Source organism: Oncorhynchus mykiss, chromosome 17 (genome assembly GCF_013265735.2).
Source record: "Oncorhynchus mykiss isolate Arlee chromosome 17, USDA_OmykA_1.1, whole genome shotgun sequence".
Classification (NCBI taxonomy): Eukaryota; Metazoa; Chordata; class Actinopteri; order Salmoniformes; family Salmonidae; genus Oncorhynchus; species Oncorhynchus mykiss.
Genome location: NC_048581.1, coordinates 89270212 through 89295008, shown reverse-complemented (window position 1 = coordinate 89295008; position 24797 = coordinate 89270212). Strand labels below are relative to the sequence as shown.

At 45.1% G+C, this 24797-nt stretch overlaps 1 protein-coding gene across 1 annotated transcript in view; it reads right to left on the bottom strand.

Annotated features, from left to right (window-relative positions):
• The window catches only part of LOC110493302 (dedicator of cytokinesis protein 3), a 359646-nt gene that overhangs the window by 227387 nt on the left and 107462 nt on the right, over window positions 1–24797 (bottom strand). The window contains exon 3 of the mRNA XM_036950940.1: window positions 23037–23077. Within this exon, the coding sequence (XP_036806835.1) occupies window positions 23037–23077 (41 nt within the window). The remainder of the gene's footprint in view (window positions 1–23036; window positions 23078–24797) is intronic.

Genomic DNA, 24797 nt, shown 5'->3' with positions numbered 1-24797 from the left:
TTTCATGTCAGCTTCACACTCTCAGGAAGCTCTGAGCTGCCTTTAGGGGTATGGAGATGCACCCCTGGTGATTCACGCGTGTGTTTGTGTCTGTGTGTGTCTGTGCGTGCGTGTGTGTGCGTGTGTGCGTGCGTGCGTGTCTGTGTGTGTGCGTGCGTGTGTGTCTGTGTGTGTGTGTGTGTGTCTGTGTGTGTGTGTGTCTGTGTGTGTGTGTGTGTGCATGCGTGTGTGTGTGTTTCTGTGCATGCGTGTGTGTGTGCGTGCGTGTCTGTGTGTCTGTGCGTGTGTGTGTGTCCGTGTGTGTGTGTGTGTGTTTGCGTGCGTGCGTGCGAGCGCGCGCGCGTGTGCGTGTGTGCCAGCAGCAGCAGTAATGGAGGTGTTATCTCTCAATATCTATATATACAGATAGACAGTCATTCCCATTCTGCAGATATCATCCTACTCTCATATCAATTATTGATCAGTGAACATACTAAATGTAGCATGCAGTAGAACAATGTCTCTGTACTGGCATGACCTTCTATACAGGTTGTCATGACGTTGCCCTCTTTGGGTACAGCAAGCACCATCCCCCCTCTCCCTGCCTCTCTCTGCTCATTCAACCAGGCTGCTGTGGTCAGTGAGGATGTAAATTCCTCCAAGAGATTATCTCCTCATGGCCACACAGTAGAAGAGACAGAGTGAATCTTCATAGAGAACAAAGGAATTCCTTCCACCTCACAGAACTTGAGGTCCGAACAACGTTCATGTTCCGGAGAAGGTATAAAAGATCGGTGAAGAATCCAGCTACGAACTGGTCCGTTTGGTACATTTTGGTGAAGCTCATGGGAGACGGTGTGGCCACATTACCATAACGCTGTTTATATAATAGCCTCAGATATGAGGTTTACATCTAATTGTTGTATAAGATGAATGAGTGAGTATGATACTGTTTGTAAAATTGTGTAATGTGATTTTGGACTGTTTAATGAAGGATACTCCAATTTCCTTTTGAGTTGAACTAAATCAGAGGACCGCCCATGAGCCTAGTTAGGGTCAGGCATCCTGGGACAGCCCCTTTTATGCAATTCCGTAAAAAAACAAACTTTGAGAAATTCTCAGTAGACCATTTCACTCAATCACGGGAGGACAAAGGTTGCAGACCATGTCTCTCAATCACGGGAGGACAAAGGTTGCAGACCATGTTTCTCTCAATCACGGGAGGACAAAGGTTGCAGACCATGTCTCTCAATCACGGGAGGACAAAGGTTGCAGACCATGTTTCTCTCAATCACGGGAGGACAAAGGTTGCAGACCATTGCTGAATCTTTTAACCATCCCACGTGGTTAAACTCTTAGACTATCGATACCGACAGAATAAGAACAAGTCTTTGATATTAATTACTAGTCTGCAGCTAGGAATTCGGTATCATTGAATGCGAAGAACGACAACCGCCGAAACATCCATTCTACAACAACATGAGTGAAAGTCGCTCTGAACTATCCCCTCTAACCACGACAGAGAGAGAGAGAGAGAAAGAGACACATATATATATATATATATATATGACATTTGTAATGTCTTTATTGTTTTGAAACTTTTGTATGTGTAATGTTTACTGTTATTTTTTATAGTTTATATATTATCTACCTCACTTGCTTTGGCAATGTTAACACGTTTCCCATGCCAAGAAAGCCCTTGAATTGAATTGAATTGAATTGAATTGAAATGAGAGAGAAAGAGAGGACGGAAACTCTCCAACAGAAACTAACTTTTCAACAGCGATCAAGACGACACACTGAGCGTAAATATATATATTGATTCTAATTGTTCCCGAATCAGTGAGTGTTCATGTGTCAAGGATTAGCATTTCAATTGTTAGAATTATTAACTCTGTATTAACTCAGTCGACCCCCACTTCCCTTTTGTCTAACAAGCCACCATGCTGGTTTAGCCCACTAGGACACATTCTCCTATCATTTCATGTAACTATATTCACTGTGTTTGTTTATGCATTTCTGTGAATTACTTAGTTAGTAATAAATAAATGATTTAAGACAATTGGTGTATGGATGACTCATAGTGAAGACTAGGTTCGTGCAGATAACCAACAATTTACGACGTTTGGAATGAGACTAACGTGAGGTAAAATAAATTATTAATTAATCAGAAGACTATTGATCAGATATGAAAATATCTGAAAGGTTATATTGGGAAATTATAACTTTGTAATCTGAATATTTTCCTTGGTGCCCCAACTTCCTAGTTAATTATAGTTACATGACTAGTCAGTTTGATCGTGTAATACTAATTACAGGGAATCTTTGATAAAAAAAACGAAGTCTTCAATTTAATGAGAGTAAAGACATGACATTGATAGATATTAGATGTAGATATAAGATAGAATTTGACTTTGCTGTGGAATTTTATATATATATCAATTGTGCAAACAGAATTGTAACTGACCAGAATTGTACAAACAGACTGCATTGTATACAAACAAATTGGTTGTATGTGTGTTCCCATTTGAAGAGGCTACAGAGCACCTCCGGTAGTAGTCGTTAGCATCAGAGCAATGAGTGAAAAATTCCAGATTTAGTCCGTTAGGCCAAACGGTACTATTTCTGTCGGTCAATAATAACTTCTACAGCCAGAAAGGTTAGAAATTAGAAGATATTTGTTAGGTGACCGAGCCGCAGTATTTTGCTGCCTACCGCACTAAACCAGTGTGGACTGACTACAGCACTACACCAGTGTGGACTGACTACAGCACTAAACCAGTGTGGACTGACTACAGCACTAAACCAGTGTGGACTGACTACAGCACTACACCAGTGTGGACTGACTACAGCACTAAACCAGTGTGGACTGACTACAGCACTACACCAGTGTGGACTGACTACAGCACTAAACCAGTGTGGACTGACTACAGCACTACACCAGTGTGGACTGACTACAGCACTAAACCAGTGTGGACTGACTACAGCACTAAACCAGTGTGGACTGACTACAGCACTACACCAGTGTGGACTGACTACAGCACTACGCCAGTGTGGACTGACTACAGCACTACACCAGTGTAGACTGACTACAGCACTAAACCAGTGTGGACTGACTACAGCACTACACCAGTGTGGACTGACTACAGCACTACGCCAGTGTGGACTGACTACAGCACTACACCAGTGTGGACTGACTACAGCACTAAACCAGTGTGGACTGACTACAGCACTACACCAGTGTGGACTGACTACAGCACTACACCAGTGTGGACTGACTACAGCACTAAACCAGTGTGGACTGACTACAGCAGTACACCAGTGTGGACTGACTACAGCACTAAACCAGTGTGGACTGACTACAGCAGTACACCAGTGTGGACTGACTACAGCAGTACACCAGTGTGGACTGACTACAGCACTACACCAGTATGGACTGACTACAGCACTACACCAGTGTGGACTGACTACAGCACTAAACCAGTGTGGACTGACTACAGCACTACACCAGTATGGACTGACTACAGCACTACACCAGTGTGGACTGACTACAGCACTAAACCAGTGTGGACTGACTACAGCACTAAACCAGTGTGGACTGACTACAGCACTACACCAGTGTGGACTGACTACAGCACTACGCCAGTGTGGACTGACTACAGCACTAAACCAGTGTGGACTGACTACAGCATTAAACCAGTGTGGACTGACTACAGCACTACACCAGTGTGGACTGACTACAGCACTAAACCAGTGTGGACTGACTACAGCACTACACCAGTATGGACTGACTACAGCACTAAACCAGTGTGGACTGACTACAGCACTAAACCAGTGTGGACTGACTACAGCACTACACCAGTGTGGACTGACTACCGTACTACACCAGTGTGGACTGACTACAGCACTACACCAGTGTGGACTGACTACAGCACTAAACCAGTGTGGACTGACTACAGCACTACACCAGTGTGGACTGACTACAGCACTAAACCAGTGTGGACTGACTACAGCACTACACCAGTGTGGACTGACTACAGCACTAAACCAGTGTGGACTGACTACAGCACTACACCAGTGTGGACTGACTACCGTACTACACCAGTGTGGACTGACTACAGCACTACGCCAGTGTGGACTGACTACAGCACTACACCAGTGTGGACTGACTACAGCACTACACCAGTGTGGACTGACTACAGCACTACACCAGTGTGGACTGACTACAGCACTACACCAGTGTGGACTGACTACAGCACTAAACCAGTGTGGACTGACTACAGCACTACACCAGTGTGGACTGACTACAGCACTACACCAGTGTGGACTGACTACAACACTAAACCAGTGTGGACTGACTACAGCACTACACCAGTGTGGACTGACTACAGCACTACACCAGTGTGGACTGACTACAGCACTACACCAGTGTGGACTGACTACAGCACTAAACCAGTGTGGACTGACTACAGCACTACACCAGTGTGGACTGACTACAGCACTACACCAGTGTGGACTGACTACAGCACTACACCAGTGTGGACTGACTACAGCACTACACCAGTGTGGACTGACTACAACACTACACCAGTGTGGACTGACTACAGCACTACACCAGTGTGGACTGACTACAGCACTAAACCAGTGTGGACTGACTGCAGCACCACACCAGTGTGGACTGACTACAGCACTAAACCAGTGTGGACTGACTACAGCACTAAACCAGTGTGGACTGACTACAGCACCACACCAGTGTGGACTGACTACAGCACTAAACCAGTGTGGACAGCCACTTTAATAATGGGAAATGATGTAAATATATCACTAGCCACTTTAAACAATGCTACCTTATATAATGTTACTTACCCTACATTATTCATCTCATATGCATACGTATATACTGTACTCTATATCATCGACTGTATCCTTATGTAATACATGTATCACTAGCCACTTTAACTATGCCACTTTGTTTACATACTCATCTCATTTGTACATACTGTACTCGATACCATCTACTGTATCTTGCCTATGCTGCTCTGTACCATCACTCATTCATATATCCTTATGTACATATTCTTTATCCCCTTACACTGTGGACAAGACAGTAGTTTTGGAATTGTTAGTTAGATTACTTGTTGGTTATTACTGCATTGTCGGAACTAGAAGCACAAGCATTTCGCTACACTCGCATTAACATCTGCTAACCATGTGTGTGTGACAAATAAAATTTGATTTGATTTGATTTGATTTGACTGACTACAGCACTACACCAGTGTGGATATATTATGTACCATGTCGCAACGTAACACAAAGTATGCCGAATGGTTTAATGTGAGACGCCACTAGTAAACCCACCCTTTCCAGGGTAAAAGGGACCCTATTTTGTGCATTTGGTGAAGTGGATCTTCATTTGAGCCAGTTTGCTACAGCAGGAAAATCATCCTGCAGCGACAGAAAATGTGAATCATTACGTGGGATTATAATTAATGGATATTTGTTTAGGGGTTGATGGATTTTTTTTTGTGAAGAAAAATCAAGTAAAGAAATGTCATAAAAGAAAATGACAAAAATTAAGAAGCTTTTTAAAAACCTCACAGATAAGATTTTAACGTGAGCAACCATGTCTCTATGCAGTGTGTGTGTGTCTGCCAGCCGGTCTGGTATTCATCTCTCTGAGCAGCTCTGCCTGCCCGTCCTCACGCCACAGCACCCCAGCCAGGGTGAGCCACCATGGAGAATCCCTGAAACAGTCCTCATAGTCACGCTCTCAGTAGAGAGACACACACACACACACGCGCACACACACACGCATGCACACACACACACACGCGCGCGCACACACACACGCACGCGCGCACACACACACACACACACAGACACACGCACACACAGAACATAAATAATGCTGCTTGTTTCTTTGGTACATAATGAGGAAGGAAGCTTTATTATCTAGGTATGTAGCCAGAGGGATGGAGGAGCACTGACCTGTGACAAACTGCCTTAATAAAAGATGCTCTCCCTAGATACACACACACACACACACACACACACACACACACACACACACACACACACACACACACACACACACACACACACACACACACACACACACACACACAGACACACTAGATACACACACACTAGATACACACACACACACACACACAACCACTAGTCCAGAAGAAAAGCTGATTTGAAGTGTACAAGTGAGGATGGAGATTAGTGATGAGTAGAGGAGAGGAGAGGAGAGGAGAGGAGAGGAGAGGAGAGGAGAGGAGAGGAGAGGAGAGGAGAGGAGAGGAGAGGAGAGGAGAGGAGAGGAGAGGAGAGGAGAGGAGAGGAGAGGAGAGGAGAGAGAGTAGTACACTATATAGGTTATATTTGAGACTCATTCACAGAGGTGCAACCCTTTCCCCTCTACACACGGATGACCACTAGTCTAACAGAAACAGCACCATTCAACTCTTTTCATTTTCAGAAGACTAACTAAATCATTCTGAAGCACTGAAACCTAACAGATAATGGTGCATCTGTCTGGCAACAGCCTTAATATATCCTTCATGATGGTATTCTATATTAAAAAAATATAAAATAAAAACTGGAGAATATGAATTTGTCCTAAATTAAAGTAAAGTGGAATCAAAGACGTCATCTATTAATATGATGTTGTAGATATTAATAGCAGAAGTCTCCTGAAATAGAGCTTGGTACATTATGAGTCACCAGCTCAAAGGTAAAGCCAGCGAATTGTTTTATTTTTTTATTTATTTAACCTTTATTTAACTAGGCAAGTCAATTAAAAACAAATTCTTATTGACAATGACGGACTTCCCCGGGCCAAACCCTAACCCAGACGACGCTGGGCCAATTGTGCGCAGCCCTATGGGACTCCCAATCAAGGCCGGGTTGTGATACAGCCTGGAATCAAACCAGAGTCTGTAGCGATACGTCTAACACTGAGAGATGCAGTGCCTTAGACCGCTGCACCCCCCCCCCCCCCTGCTTACAGAGATAAACAACAACAACAACAAATAAACAACCGTTTCTCCCAACGCTGACCACTATGTGATCGCCGACGCCGTTGCTATGGATATCTGCCAGCGGGAGGTCACCCGACTGTGTACGGCGACGACATCACACTGCTGAGCCTATGTCTGTAGCGTGAGGTAAACAATCAGCACAGACAGATAGGAACTCTTAACAACGACGCAGGTTAGCTCAGGAAGCTAATTAGCTCAATGTTATTTGAGACTTTATAGAATATAAAGTGCCTCTGATGGTGAATGAGTGGGCATGGAAAGACGAACAATATAAATGTGTAGCTGGATAGACAGTCAGTAGACGAGAGGTTCAGATGAAAAGCAGAAGGACTTTAATTAGGGGGGGGGGGGTAGATCAGCTAGGTTAAGGAGCCTGTCGTTTTAGAATGGATGAGAGTGGGTGAGGAGGCTGGGTAGAATCACAATGGAAATCACCTCTAGCTGTAATACAGAAGGAAGCTGAGGTATAGTAGATACTGACCTGGACTGTAGGTAACTGACCTGGCCTGTAGGTACTGATACTATTGGCTAATAGCAGTAAGGACTATCTGTTATTCAATGTGTTTCTATTGGCTAATAGCAGTAAGGACTATCTCTAATTCAATGCGTTTGTATGACTAATAGCCAGGCCCAAAATAATTTTCATCAAATAATTGTTGTATAGGCCTCCCGGGTTAAGGGCGCTGCAGCGCCAGCTGTGCCACCAGAGACTCTGGGTTCGCGCCCAGGCTCTGTCGTAACCGGCCGCGACCGGGAGGTCCGTGGGGCGACGCACAATTGGCCTAGCGTCGTCCGGGTTAGGGAGGGTTTGGCCGGTAGGGATGTCCTTGTCTCATCGTGCACCAGCGACTCCTGTGGCGGGCCGGGCGCAGTGCGCGCTAACCAAGGTTGCCAGGTGCACAGTGTTTCCTCCGACACATTGGTGCGGCTGGCTTCCGGGTTGGAGGCGCGCTGTGTTAAGAAGCAGTGCGGCTTGGTTGGGTTGTGTATCGGAGGACGCATGACTTTCAACCTTCGTCTCTCCCGAGCCCGTACGGGAGTTGTAGCGATGAGACAAGATAGTAGCTACTAAACAATTGGATACCATGAAATTGGGGAGAAAAACGGGGTAAAATTCAAAAATTAATAACAATAATTGTTGTATATATTTTGGGCAAATCTTCAAAAGGTCTTAAAATTCAAAATCAAATATTTAAATGATCCTTGTCTTAGACCCCTCCTCTGGCTTAGACCCCTCCCTTGTCTTAGACCCCTCCCTTGGCTTAGACCCCTCCCTTGTCTTAGACCCCTCCCTTGTCTTAGACCCCTCCCTTGTCTTAGACCCCTCCCTTGGCTTAGACCCCTCCCTTGGCTTAGACCCCTCCCTTGTCTTAGACCCCTCCCTTGTCTTAGACCCCTCCCTTGTCTTAGACCCCTCCCTTGGCTTAGAGCCCTCCCTTGGCTTAGACCCCTCCCTTGGCTTAGACCCCTCCATTGGCTTAGACCCCTCCATTGGCTTAGACCCCTCCATTGGCTTAGACCCCTCCCTTGGCTTAGACCCCTCCCTTGGCTTAGACTCTGATAGGTTAAGAACATAATACCGTCTTTTAAAAAGGACAACGTTGTCTCCAGGACATGCTAGGATGGTCTGTAAGATACAAAACAAATTATCATCGCACTACTTCCTCCTAAGTTGTACGGCAGTATGGATATTGGGAACAGAGCCTGTCCCTCCCTTGGCCGTCTCTGTTTCAGTGACAGGTTGTCCCCCTGTTCCCCCGTCCCTCCCAGCCAGCCAATTGATCCCTCTCTCTGTGTGGGATCAGATTGAGGTAAGGAGGGTTGATCTGCTCTAATAGGCAAGAACCCATCCCCGGGGAGAACACTGATGCTGCCTGGCTGGGGGAAGATTGGAGCACAGAGAGAAACCCAACATTCAACACAAAATATCAGCCAGTTAAGTGAAATAGGTACACAGACAACCCTACAGCGCAGTAGGTGTGTTTCTTCTCTTGCTTTGATAAAACAAAAAGGTAACCTCGGCCTCGATAAGACTGTCTGCTAGATTCAAAACCTAAAACCTTTATTTTAGCACAAAATATGAGCCAATCAAATGGAATTCCAAACCCTACTGTATTTGTCATTCTTGTCTTGCTAAGATAAAACCCAAATGTGGAAATAACATTGCTTTGGTGAAGAGTGTCTGATGAAAAATGACTATAGTCTGAAAGATTTGCCCAATACAGGAAAAGGTCAACTATTGTTTTAAAAGATGTTTAAAAAAAATATGTTTAAAAAAAATGTTTTTATGAATATTTGTAACAACAACAGAATACTCTAGCAACAACAGAATACTCTAGCAACAACAGAAAACTCCTAACAACAACAGAATACTCTAGCAACAACAGAATACTCTAGCAACAACAGAATACTCTAGCAACAACAGAATACTCTAGCAAAAAAAGAATACGCTAGCAACAACAGAATAAACACATTTAGAATAACAGTAGAAAAGATGAGTGCATCTTTCTAAGGATGTCAACTATTTCTTAACTCCTAAAATTTAGGTAATTCCACTCACTGGAGTATCTGACATCTCTCTTCAATAGCAGTCCCATCAAGTGTCGCTGGCTGCTGACTTAGCGAAAATGTGATTGGAAGTACCTTTCTAGCTAATAGGCTGTTAGAGTTCACACTTCCTTTTCGGCAGTTCGCCAGTTCGTCTGGAAGGGGGTCCCTGGGTCACCAGATTGCCTGCGAGAAGGTCCCTGGGTCGCCAGTTTGCATGGAAGGGGGTCCCTGAGTCACCAGATTGCCTACGAGAAGGTCCCTGGGTCGCCAGTTTGCATGGAAGGGGGTCCCTGAGTCACCAGATTGCCTGCGAGAAGGTCCCTGGGTCGCCAGTTTGCATGGAAGGGGGTTCCTGGGTCACCAGTTTGCACAAGCCTGCCTGGGAGGGGGTCCCTGGGTCCCCAGCCAGCCTGGGGGGGAGTCCCTGGGTCACCAGCCTGCCTGGGAGGGAGTCCCTGGGTCACCTGTTTGCACAAGCCTGCCTGGGAGGGGGTCCCTGGGTCACCAGCCAGCCTGGGAGGGGGTCCCTGGGTCACCAGTTTGACTGGGAGGGAGTCCCTGGGTCACCAGCCAGCCTGGGAGGGAGTCCATGGGTCACCAGTTTGACTGGGAGGGAGTCCCTGTATGAGCGCTTATTATGAGGAATATATTCTTGAAGAAAGAGAGAGAGAGACAGAGAGAGAGAGAGAGGGAGAGAGAGAGAGACAGATAGAGAGAGAGAGAGAGAGAGAGAGAGAGAGAGAGAGAGAGAGAGAGAGAGAGAGAGATAAAGACCCTCAAACCCAAAAAGGCCTGTGGTGTTGATTGTATCCTTAATGAAATGATCAAATATACAGACAACAAATTCCAATTGGCTATACTAAAACTCTTTAACATCATCCTCAGCTCTGGCATCTTCCCCAATATTTGGAAACAAGGACTGATCACCCCAATCTACAAAAGTGGAGACAAATTTGACCCCAATAATTAACGTGGAATATGCGTCAACAGCAACCTTGGGAAAATCCTCTGCATTATCATTAACAGCAGACTCGTATATTTCCTCAATGAAAACAATGTACTGAGCAAATGCCAAATTGTCTTTTTACCAAATTACCTTACAACAGACCATGTATTCACCCTGCACACCCTAATTGACAACCAAACAAACCAAAACAAAGGCAAAGTCTTCTCATGCTTTGTTGATTTTTAAAAAAGCCTTCGAATCAATTTGGCATGAGGGTGAGATGGTGGCATGAGGCTATACAAACTGATGGAAAGTGTTGGTGGTAAAACATACGACGGAATCCAGAAAACAGACGATAAATTCTACAACCCCCTAAAAGGAAGCGATTCCCAAACCTTCCATAACAAAGCCATCACCTACAGAAAGATGAACCTGGAGAAGAGTCCCCTAAGCAAGCTGGTCCTGGGACTCTGTTCACAAACACAAACAGACCTCACAGAGCCCCAGGACAGCAACACAATTAGACCCAACCAAATCATGAGACAACAAAAAGATAATTACTTGACACTTTGGAAAGAATTAACAAAAAAACAGAGCAAACTAGAATGCTATTTGGCCCTACACAGAGAGTACACAGCGGCAGAATACCGGACCACTGTGACTGACCCAAACTTAAGGAAAGCTTTGACTATGTACAGACTCAGTGAGCATAGCCTTGCTATTGAGAAAGGCCGCCGTAGGCAGACAAACGAATTCTAAAAAAACGAATTCTAAAAAAAAAAAAAATCCAATTTTGATGAACTCCCATATCTACTGGGTGAAATTCCACAGTGTGCCATCACAGCAGCAAGATTTGTGACCTGTTGCCACGAGAAAAGGGCAACCAGTGAAGAACACACACCATTGTAAATACAACCCATATTTATGCTTATTTATTTTCCCTTGTATACCTTAACCATTTGTACATTGTTAAAACACTGTATATATATATATAATATGACATTTGTAATGTCTTTATTGTTTTGAAACCTCTGTATGTGTAATGTTTACTGTTAATTTTTATTGTTTATTTCACTTTATATATTCACTTTATATATTATCTACCTCACTTGCTTTGGCAATGTTAACACATGTTTCCCATGCCAATAAAGCCCCTTGAATTGAATTGAATTGATATAACAGTAGCTTATGAATAAGAGGAAGTAGAATAGAGTCACCAAGTGTTATTATCATACCTGGGAAACTCTTTGTGTCTTTATAAATCCAGGTGAGGACACTGTGACATTATGGAACAAAACACACTGGGATTTATAGTGTATGACCCATTGCCTTAGAAAAAAAGTTTGAGATGCGAAATACAAAATATATTTTCATGAACAACCATCTTTTTGTTGAGAGAGAGAGAGAGACAGAGAGAGAGACAGAGAGAGAGAGAGAGAGAGAGAGAGAGCGAGAGAGAGAGAGAGAGAGAGACAGAGAGACAGAGAGAGAAACAGAGAGAGAGACAGAGAGAGACAGAGAGAGACAGAGAGAGAGAGAGAGAGAGAGAGAGAGAGAGAGAGACAGAGAGAGAGACAGTGACAGAGACAGAGAGTGAGTGAGGGAGAAAGAGGAGAAAGAGAGAGAAAAAAAGACAGGAAGAGAGAGATATAGTTAGAGTAAGAGGGAGAGAGAGAGGGAGAGAGAGAGAGAGAGAGAGAGAGAGAGAGAGAGAGAGAGACAGTGACAGAGACAGAGAGTGAGTGAGGGAGAAAGAGGAGAAAGAGAGAGAAAAAAAGACAGGAAGAGAGAGATATAGTTAGAGTAAGAGGGAGAGAGAGAGGGAGAGAGAGGGAGAGAGAGAAAGAGAGAGCCCAAAGCTTGTAACAAAGAGAAGGAAGCGAAACTATTCTCCTTCATGAAGCAGCGAGACCTACAGATGATTTGTATGCAGTCTAAGATGAGACGTGCAGAATAACTCTCCGTCTCTCCCTCTCCTTCCTCCCCTCTCTCCCCCCCTCTCCTTCCTCCCCTCTTTCTCTCCCTCTCCTTCCTCCCCTCTCTCCCTCCTCTCCTTCCTCCCCTCTTTCTCTCCCTCTCCTTCCTCCCCTCTCTCTCTCCTTCCTCCCCTCTCTCCCCCCTCTCCTTCCTCCCCTTTCTCTCTCCCTCTCCTTCCTCCCCTCTCTCTCCCTCTCCTTCCTCCCCTCTCTCCCCCCTCTCCTTCCTCCCCTCTTTCTCTCCCTCTCCTTCCTCCCCTCTCTCTCTCCCTCTCCTTCCTCCCCTCTCTCCCCCCTCTCCTTCCTCCCCTTTCTCTCTCCCTCTCTTTCCTCCCCTCTCTCTCTCCCTCTCCTTCCTCCCCTCTCTCCATCCCTCTCCTTCCTCCCCTCTCTCTCTATCTCCCTCTCCTTCCTCCCCTCTCTCTCTCCCTCCCTCTCCTTCCTCCTCTCTCTCTCCCTCTCCTTCCTCCCCTCTCTCTCTCCCTCTCCTTCCTCCCCGCTTCCTCTCTCCCTCTTCTTCTTTCCTCTCTCCCTCCCTCTCCTTCTTCCCATCTCTTTCTCTCCCTCTCCTTCCTCCCCTCTCTCTCTCCCTCTCCTTCCACTCTCTCTCTCCCTCTCCTTCTTCGCCTCTCTCCCTCCCTCTCCTCTCCAACTCAACTGCTTTCCAATTCTCTCTCTCTTGATCTCTGCTGAGCACAAACTACCTATTGTGTTTAAAAACAAATGAATGAATTAAACATGTAAAAATACATACAGTACAGTACATTGAAGAGCTTGGGGCTCTGTGAGAATAAAGGCTCACTATCCACCTTCAGCAATATTCTCCCCCTCTCACTCTCTCTCCCCCTCACTCCCTCCCTCCCTCCTGTCAGCTCTGACAGAGACACATAGGATGAATTATTCAACAGCCCACTGACTGACTGATTAACTGACTGACTGACTGATTAACTGACTGATTACCTGACTGACTGACTGACTGACTGATTAACTGACTGACTGATTAACTGACTTATTTAACTGACTGACTGACTGACTGATTAACTGACTGACTGACTGACTGACTGACTGATTAACTGACTGACTGACTGACAGACCGATTAACTGACTGATTTAACTGACTGACCGACTGACTGATTAACTGACTGATGAACTGACTGATTAACTGACTGGCTTACTGACTTTTTAACTGACTGACTGGCTGATTAACTGACTGGCTGGCTGACTGATTGACTGACTGACTGACTATTTAACTGACTGGCTGGCTGACTGGCTGATTAACTGACTGGCTGGCTGAAACTGACTGACTGATTAACTGATGGACTGACTGATTAACTGACAGACTGATTAACCGACTGACTGACTTTTTAACTGACTGGCTGGTTGACTGACTGATTAACTGACTGACTGACTGATTAACTGACTGACTAACTGACTGACTGACTGGCTGACTGATTAACTGCATGAATGATTGTCTGACTGACTGACTAACTGACTGACTGACCGATTAACTGAGTGGCTGACTGATTAACTGACAAGCTGACTGATTAACTGACTGACTGACTGATTAACTGACTGATTAACTGACTAGCTGACTGATTAAATGACTGACTGACTGATTAACTGACTGATTAACTGACTTACTGATTAACTGACTGACTGACTGATTAACTGACTGACTGACTGACTTGATTAACTGACTGACTGACTGATTAACTGACTGACTGACTGATTAACTGACTGACTAACTGACTGACTGACTGGCTGACTGATTAACTGCATGAATGATTGTCTGACTGACTGACTAACTGACTGACTGACCGATTAACTGAGTGGCTGACTGATTAACTGACTGACTGACTGATTTAACTGACTGACCGACTGACTGATTAACTGACTGATGAACTGACTGATTAACTGACTGGCTTACTGACTTTTTAACTGACTGACTGGCTGATTAACTGACTGGCTGGCTGACTGATTGACTGACTGACTGACTATTTAACTGACTGGCTGGCTGACTGGCTGATTAACTGACTGGCTGGCTGAAACTGACTGACTGATTAACTGATGGACTGACTGATTAACTGACAGACTGATTAACCGACTGACTGACTTTTTAACTGACTGGCTGGTTGACTGACTGATTAACTGACTGACTGACTGATTAACTGACTGACTAACTGACTGACTGACTGGCTGACTGATTAACTGCATGAATGATTGTCTGACTGACTGACTAACTGACTGACTGACCGATTAACTGAGTGGCTGACTGATTAACTGACAAGCTGACTGATTAACTGACTGACTGACTGATTAACTGACTGATTAACTGACTAGCTGACTGATTAAATGACTGACTGACTGATTAACTGACTGATTAACTGACTTACTGATTAACTGACTGACTGACTGATTAACTGACTGACTGACTGACTTGATTAACTGACTGACTGACTGATTAACTGACTGACTGACTGATTAACTGACTGACTAACTGACTGACTGACTGGCTGACTGATTAACTGCATGAATGATTGTCTGACTGACTGACTAACTGACTGACTGACCGATTAACTGAGTGGCTGACTGATTAACTGACTGACTGATTAACTGACTGACTGACTTGATTAACTGACTGACTAGCTGATTAACTGGCCGGCTGGCTGACTGACTGACTTACTGACAGACTGGCTGGCTGGACTGAGTGGCTGACTGATTAACTGATTGGCTGGCTGACTAATTAACTGACTGGCTATTGGCTGGCTGACTGATTAACTGACTGACTAACTATTTAACTGACTGGCTGGCTGACTGACTGATTAACTGAATGACTGGCTGATTAACTGACTGGCTAACTGAAACTGACTGACTGATTAACTGACGGACTGACTGATTAACTGACTGATTTAACTGACTGACTGGCTGACTGATTAACTGACTGACTGACTGATGAACTGACTGATTAACTGACTGGCTGACTGACGTTTTAACTGACTGGCTGACCGACTGATTAACTGACTGACTGGCTGATTAACTGACTGATTAACTGACTCACTGATTGACTGATTAACTGTCTGACTGACTTTTTAACTGACTAACGGGCTGATTACCTGACTGGCTGACTGATTAACTGACTGGCTGATGAACTGACTGACTGACCGATTAACTGAGTGGCTGACTGATTAACTGACTAGCTGACTGATTAAATGACTGACTGACTGATTAACTGACTGACTGATTAACAGACTGACTGACTGATTAACTGATTGACTGACTGATTAACTGACTGACTGGCTGATTAACTGACTGACTTACTGATTAACTGGCTGGTTGACTGACTTACTGACAGACTGGCTGGCTGGCTGGACTGAGTGGCTGACTGATTGACTGGCTGGCTGACTGACAGGCTGACTGATTAACTGACTGGCTGGCTGACTAATTAACTGACTGGCTACTGGCTGGCTGACTGATTAACTGACTGGCTGGCTGACTGACTGGCTACTGGCTGACTGACTGATTAACTCACCGACTGATTAACTGACTGACTGATTAACTGACTGACTGATTAACTGATTAACTGACTGGCTGGCTGACTAATTAACTGACTGGCTACTGGCTGGCTGACTGATTAACTGACTGACTGGCTGGCTGACTGACTGGCTACTGGCTGATTAACTGACCGACTGATTAACTGACTGACTGATTAACTGACTGATTGGCTGACTGACTGATTAACTGACTGAGTGACTGACTGATTGACTGGCTGGCTGACTGACAGGCTGACTGATTAACTGACTGGCTGGCTGACTGACTAATTAACTGACTGGTTGGCTGATTGACTGGCTGACTGATTAACTGACTGGCTGGCTGACTGGCTACGGGCTGGCTGACTGATTAATTGACTGGCTGGCTGACTGATTAACTGACTGACTGGCTGGCTGATTAACTGACGGCTGGCTGACTGATTAACTGACTGGCTGGCTGACTGATTAATTGACTGGCTGGCTGAATGATTAACTGACTGGCTGGCTTGCTGACTGATTAACTGACTGGCTGACTGATTAATTGACTGGCTGGCTGACTGATTAACTGACTGACTGGCTGGCTGATTAACTGACTGGCTGGTGACTGATTAACTGACTGGCTGGCTGGCTGATTAACTGACTGGCTGGCTGGCTGGCTGATTAACTGACTGGCTGGCTGGCTGGCTGGCTGACTCACTGACTCACTTACTGACAGACTGGCTGGCTGACTGACTGACTGACTGACTGGCTGACTGACAGACTGGTTGGCTGACTGGCTGGACTGAGTGGCTAACTGATTCCCTAATATATGGTATACCGGTATATGCCATTTTAGTAGACACTTTCATCCCAAGCGACTTAATACCCACGATGCTCAGGTCCTCCCCTCCCCATACCCACGACTTTCAGGTCCTCCCCTCCCCATAACCAGGATGCTCAGGTCCTCCCCTCCCCATACCCACGATGCTCAGGTCCTCCCTTCCCCATAACCAGGATGCTCAGGTCCTCCCCTCCCCATACCCACGATGCTCAGGTCCTCCCTTCCCCATAACCACGATGCTCAGGTCCTCCCCTCCCCATACCCACAATGCTCAGGTCCTCCCTTCCCCATACCCACGACTTTCAGGTCCTCCCCTCCCCATTCCCACGATGCTCAGGTCCTCCCCTCCCCTGAACGTTGTGGTTATGATCACATCACACAGATGTAGACCGGAAAACACACACAGTCTTAATGAGAGCATGTCTATTCTGGGCTCTGTTTCTGACTGTGTAACACTGAGGTGATGCTCACCATTGAGTCTGTTTCTGACTGTGTAACACTGAGGTGATGCTCACCATTGAGTCTGTTTCTGACTGTGTAACACTGAGGTGATGCTCACCATTGAGTCTGTTTCTGACTGTGTAACACTGAGGTGATGCTCACCATTGAGTCTGTTTCTGACTGTGTAACACTGAGGTGATGCTCACCATTGAGTCTTTTTCTGACTGTGTAACACTGAGGTGATGCTCACCATTGAGTCTGTTTCTGACTGTGTAACACTGAGGTGATGCTCACCATTGAGTCTGTTTCTGACTGTGTAACACTGAGGTGATGCTCACCATTGAGTCTGTTTCTGACTGTGTAACACTGAGGTGATGCTCACCATTGAGTCTGTTTCTGACTGTGTAACACTGAGGTGATGCTCACCATTGAGTCTGTTTCTGACTGTGTAACACTGAGGTGATGCTCACCATTGAGTCTGTTTCTATACTTATTTTTTAAGTATGTCAGAGTTGACAACACTGACTGACATAGATGTGTGGTGCCAAACTGGATCAGAATATCTACCGCTTTCTCAGTCAGGCAGGAGACCACTTCCTGCTGGGTTTGCCTCAAAAAGCATCTCGCTTCAATCAGTTTATTCCAGTTCAGAAAAACTATTATTATTGTATTTTAATAGCAACAGTTCCAACCTAAACTTGTTTTCAACAATCACAGGCCTGATCATTTCTACATTAAGATGTACAGTAGACCTGATCATTTCTACAGTAAGATGTACAGTATGCCTGATCATTTCTACAGTAAGATCTACAGTAGGCCTGGTCATTTCTACAGTAAGATGTACAGTAGACCTGATCATTTCTACAGTAAGATGTACAGTAGGCCTGATCATTTCTACAGTAATATGTACAGTAGACCTGATCATTTCTACAGTAAGATGTACAGTAGGCCTGATCATTTCTACAGTAAGATGTACAGTAGGCCTGATCATTTCTACAGTAAGATGTACAGTAGGCCTGATCATTTCTACAGTAAGATGTACAGTAGACCTGATCATTTCTACAGTAAGATGTACAGTAGGCCTGGTCATTGTTCATCTTCATCTGTACTGTTACTTAGGGTTGCACCAGTTAGCTAACTTGGGTTAACGTTAACTATTAGCTGTGTACAAGGCCAGGGGATTGTTAGAAAGAGAAACGCACATCTACTACTGAGAGTTAGTTAGTATCTGCTTATTACTGCTTATCATCATCACCTGTTATAAAATGACAACAATACCTTGCTAGCTGACTTACTTTTCCACGGTCGAAGCCCTGTTTCCTGAAGCCCTGTTTCCTGAAGCCCTGTTTCCCGAAGCCCTGTTTCCTGAAGCATTCTGCCCTGTTCTGAAAGAACTTCCTGGGTTTACCGTCATGCCGTGGATGTTTGGTCAGGACGTATCGTTTTAATTTGTTCGTTATGAGAGACTCATTACTCAGCACTTCCAAGCACAAAACACATTCTGGGCGCTCCTCTTTATAGGTTTGTATGAAAGAGAGAGAAACTCATCGCCCTACCCATGCCCTACAACGTTCAGGTCCTAACCCTACCCATGCCCTACGACGTTCAGGTCCTAACCCTACCCATGCCCTACAACGTTCAGGTCCTAACCCTACCCATGCCCTACAACGTTCAGGTCCTACCCCTACCCATGCCCTACGACGTTCAGGTCCTAACCCTACCCATGCCCTACAACGTTCAGGTCCTAACCCTACCCATGCCCTACGACATTCAGGTCCTACCCCTACCCATGCCCTACAACGTTCAGGGCCTAACCCTACCCATGCCCTACAACGTTCAGGTCCTAACCCTACCCATGCCCTACGACGTTCAGGTCCTACCCCTACCCATGCCCTACAACGTTCAGGGCCTAACCCTACCCATGCCCTACAACGTTCAGGTCCTAACCCTACCCATGCCCTACGACGTTCAGGTCCTACCCCTACCCATGCCCTACAACGTTCAGGTCCTAACCCTACCCATGCCCTACAATGTTCAGGTCCTAACCCTACCCATGCCCTATGACGTTCAGGTCCTAACAGAGTCGAAAGCCTTGGCCAGGTCGATGAAGACGGCTGCACAGTACTGTCTTTTTTCGATGGCGGTTATGATATCGTTTAGTACCTTGAGCGTGGCTGAGGTGCACCCGTGACCAGCTCTGAAACCAGATTGCACAGCGGAGAAGGTACGGTGGGATTCGAGATGGTCAGTGACCTGTTTGTTGACTTGGCTTTCAAAGACCTTAGATAGGCAGGGCAGGATGGATATAGGTCTGTAACAGTTTGGGTCCAGGGTGTCTCCCCCTTTGAAGAGGGGGATGACTGCGGCAGCTTTCCAATCCTTGGGGATCTCAGACGATATGAAAGAGAGGTTGAAGAGGCTGGTAATAGGGGTTGCGACAATGGCGGCGGATAGTTTCAGAAATAGAGGGTCCAGATTGTCAAGCCCAGCTGATTTGTACGGGTCCAGGTTTTGCAGCTCTTTCAGAACATCTGCTATCTGGATTTGGGTAAAGGAGAAGCTGGGGAGGCTTGGTCCTAGGTCCTAACCCTACCCATGCCTTATAACGTTCAGGTCCTAAACCTACCCGTGCCCTATGACGTTCATGTCCTACCCATGCCCTACGACGTTCAGGTCCTACCCCTACCCGTGCTCAAGACGTTCAGGTTGCCAGGTTGCCAGCAAACCTGCCAGATTGCTTCTGCTAAATGTAAAAGGCCCGGCTCTGCCCGGAACCCAAAATCAGAAATAACTTAGTAAATCCATTAGCTGTTCCTCTCTGTCTGTCTCTCGCTCCCTGCACTCTGCTCACGGCGGCTCTGAGTTTCCATAGCAACGCCTGCGCTTGGGCTGCTCTGCTCAATGACGAGACATGAGAGAGCAGTTGGCTGTTAGCTACTTTTCGTCACTCTAAACTCCCAACATAACTCAAGAAACATTATTTTTTGCGTGAAACAATCTCTCCTGTTTCTATATTTGATGAGGTTGAAGCACTTCTGACACCAATGTTATGATCTTAGTTAGTCAGATGTGATTTGTACTGAACAGCAGAGCACGAGCAAATGGCTCAGCTTAATAATGTTAGTGAGACCCGAGCCCTACCCGTACCCTAGTTATTGATGAAAAAACAGGCCCTGATGTATAATGTCGGGGCCCGTCGGGCTCAAGCCGGATAGCAGAGCTCCACAAAGCAGCAGGAGGGATCAGACAGCACACAACAGATGGTCTGATATAGTAAAGAGACCAAAGATAATTGTACTGTTTGTTAGTGATCTTTCAGGTCAGTTTGATTCTGGTTTGATAATTCTTTTAAAGAATCACTGTTCTCGATTTCGTTTGTAAAATATTTTTAAACATTAAATGCATTGTGAAATAATGATATAAAAAATATCAGAGATTTTTTTTATAGAAATTCCAAAGCCAATAAGTGAACATTCCAATTACTGAAACATTGAAAACATTCCATTGTCTCTGTCAGGTCCACAAAATAAAATAGGACATGACTATGAAACAATCAAATATTTCAGTTCTATTTATTTCGTTTAGTTAGTTTAGTTTTATTATTTTATTATTTTTCATTTCTTAAAGTCATCATCTCATCTCTCCTCAGGCAGTAGCAGCCAGCCAACCAGCCAACCATCCAACCAGCCAACCATCCAACGTTGTCTCTGTTCCCCCCACATTTTAATGCCAACTGTAACGGATGTGAAACGGCTAGCTTAGTTAGCGGTGGTGCGCGCTAAATAGCGTTTCAATCGGTGACGTCACTTGCTCTGAGACCTTGAAGTAGTAGTTCCCCCTTTGCTCTGCAAGGGCCGCGGCTTTTGTGGAGCGATGGGTAACGATGCTTCGAGGGTGACTGTTGTTGATGTGTGCAGAGGGTCCCTGGTTTGCGCCCCGGTATGGGCGAGGGGACGGTCTAAAGTTATACTGTTACACAACCAGCCAACCATCTGTCTCTGTTCTCCCCACACTGTAATGTCTTTAGTCATCCTATTTAGATAGGCTGCCGAGGTACAGAGTTGTCTGACAATCACTTTACCAGTTTTTCAGTAGATGGTCGGTCGGTCGGTCGGTCTGTCTGTCTGTCTGTTTTTCTCTCTCTCTCTCTCTCTCTCTCTCTCTCTCTCTCTCTCTCTCTCTCTCTCTCTCTCTCTCTCTCTCTCTCTCTCTCTCTCTCTCTCTCTCTCTCTCTCTCTCTCTCTCTCTCTCTCTCTCTCTCTCTCTCTCTCTCTCTCTCTCTCTCTCTCTCTCTCTCTCTCTCTCTCTCTCTCTCTCTCTCTCTCTCTCTCTCTCTCTCTCTCTCCCTCCCTCCCTCTCTCTCTCTCTCTCTCTCTCTCTCTCTCCCTCCCTCCCTCCCTCCCTCTCTCTCTCTCTCTTTCGTTGTTGTGTTGTGTACATTCCTCTCTCATGTGGTCTGTGTGCATCTAACCCTAATGTAGCAGGGAAAAAAGTGTATCCGTCTCTGCCGGAAAAGAACAGGCGCAATGGATTAGGGTCGTTGTAGTTAAATACCATTATTTCTGCACTGAACTAGGTTGAATATTTGCTTAATGTAAACTATAACTCCCTTCAGCCCTGCATCTTATATTGTTCTTGATTTAATGTATCTCGTGAAGGATTTTTTTATTTGACCTTTATTGAACTAGGCAAGTCAATTAAGAACAAATTCTTATTTTCAATGACGGCCTAGGAACAGTGGGTTAACTGCCTTTGTTCAGGGGGCAGAACGACAGAACCCCATTCCTACTGTAAAATATGGTGGTTGATCTTTGATGTCATGGGGCTATTTTGCTTCCACTGATACTGGGGTCCTTCTTAAGGTCAACGACGGCATCATGAACCAAATACCAGGATTGGTTGCCTCTGCAAGATGGCTGAAACTTGGTCACAAGTGGATCTTCCAGCACTCCAAGCACATTCCAAAATCCACAAAGAAATAGTTAATTTAGCAAAAAGATATATACATTTTTTCATTGGTCATCTCAGTCTCCGGACTTGGACCCCATTGAAATCCTGTGGTTTGAATTGAAAAGAGCAGTCGAAGGATATCAAGGATCTGGAAAGATTCTGTATAGGAGGAATGGTCTACGATCCCTCCCAATGTGTTCTCTAATCTCATAAAGCATGTTAGCAAAAGACTCAGTGTTGTTATCCTCGCAAGGGGAAAGAGCTAGAGTACTGAAAACAGGGGATCTAAGGTGAGGGTGTTGGAGAACTGAAAACAGGGGATCCAAGGTGAGGGAGATGGAGAACTGAAAACAGGGAATCCAAGGTGAGGGAGATGGAGAACTGAAAACAGGGGATCCAAGGTGAGGGAGATGGAAAACTGAAAACAGGGGATCCAAGGTGAGGGAGATGGAGAACTGAAAACAGGGAATCCAATAATTTTCCAATCATTTTGACCACTATCTTTATTAGAATTGTTTTTATATATAAAGTAAGGTGTATAAACAACTAACCTTCTTTTCAACTGGAGCAGAAAAACTGTAACTCTGGAAGCCCAGAGCAAAATAATAGCTTTGTTTGTAGTGTACAACAATACTTTTTCAAACATTTAGTTTTTTTTTTTGGTACAGTAAGGTGTGAGAACAATTAACCTTGTTCTCACCTGTACCAGAGACACTGTCACTCTAGAAGCCCAGAACTACAGACAGAATGGTAGGGAAATAGCCTATTTCCGCTAGGAGGTCATTGGAGCAGTTTATTTACCTTAATTGTGGGTTTCCTGGTGGAGGATCCTCGGTACCATCCTGAAAGAGAGAAATATCAAAATCAATGTTTAGGAGAACACCCCTGATCTCATCCTTTACCCCACCCTCTGAAATCCCTGAATTCAACATGATCAGTATCATCTTAATGTTATGGATAATGTGTCAGAGAGTGGGCTCAGGTAGGACTGATGTTATCTTAACGTTGTGGATAATGTGTCAGAGAGTGGGCTCAGGTAGGACTGATGTTATCTTAACGTTGTGGATAATGTGTCAGAGAGTGGGCTCAGGTAGGACTGATGTTATCTTAACGTTGTGGATAATGTGTCAGAGAGTGGGCTCAGGTAGGACTGATGTTATCTTAACGTTGTGGATAATGTGTCAGAGAGTGGGCTCAGGTAGGACTGATGTTATCTTAACGTTGTGGATAATGTGTCAGAGAGTGGGCTCAGGTAGGACTGATGTTATCTTAATGTTGTGGATAATGTGTCAGAGAGTGGGCTCAGGTAGGACTGATGTTATCTTAACGTTGTGGATAATGTGTCAGAGAGTGGGCTCAGGTAGGACTGATGTTATCTTAACATTGTGGATAATGTGTCAGAGAGTGGGCTCAGGTAGGACTGATGTTATCTTAACATTGTGGATAATGTGTAAGAGAGTGGGCTCAGGTAGGACTGATGTTATCTTAACGTTGTAGATAATGTCAGAGAGTGGGCTCAGGTAGGACTGATGTTATCTTAACGTTGTGGATAATGTGTCAGAGAGTGGGCTCAGGTAGGACTGATGTTATCTTAACATTGTGGATAATGTGTCAGAGAGTGGGCTCAGGTAGGACTGATGTTATCTTAACATTGTGGATAATGTGTCAGAGAGTGGGCTCAGGTAGGACTGATGTTATCTTAACATTGTGGATAATGTGTCAGAGAGTGGGCTCAGGTAGGACTGATGTTATCTTAACGTTGTGGATAATGTGTCAGAGAGTGGGCTCAGGTAGGACTGATGTTATCTTAACGTTGTGGATAATGTGTCAGAGAGTGGGCTCAGGTAGGACTGATGTTATCTTAACGTTGTGGATAATGTGTCAGAGAGTGGGCTCAGGTAGGACTGATGTTATCTTAACGTTGTGGATAATGTGTCAGAGAGTGGGCTCAGGTAGGACTGATGTTATCTTAACGTTGTGGATAATGTGTCAGAGAGTGGGCTCAGGTAGGACTGATGTTATCTTAACGTTGTGGATAATGTGTCAGAGAGTGGGCTCAGGTAGGACTGATGTTATCTTAACGTTGTGGATAATGTGTCAGAGAGTGGGCTCAGGTAGGACTGATGTTATCTTAATGTTGTGGATAATGTGTCAGAGAGTGGGCTCAGGTAGGACTGATGTTATCTTAACGTTGTGGATAATGTGTCAGAGAGTGGGCTCAGGTAGGACTGATGTTATCTTAACATTGTGGATAATGTGTCAGAGAGTGGGCTCAGGTAGGACTGATGTTATCTTAACATTGTGGATAATGTGTAAGAGAGTGGGCTCAGGTAGGACTGATGTTATCTTAACGTTGTAGATAATGTCAGAGAGTGGGCTCAGGTAGGACTGATGTTATCTTAACGTTGTGGATAATGTGTCAGAGAGTGGGCTCAGGTAGGACTGATGTTATCTTAACATTGTGGATAATGTGTCAGAGAGTGGGCTCAGGTAGGACTGATGTTATCTTAACATTGTGGATAATGTGTCAGAGAGTGGGCTCAGGTAGGACTGATGTTATCT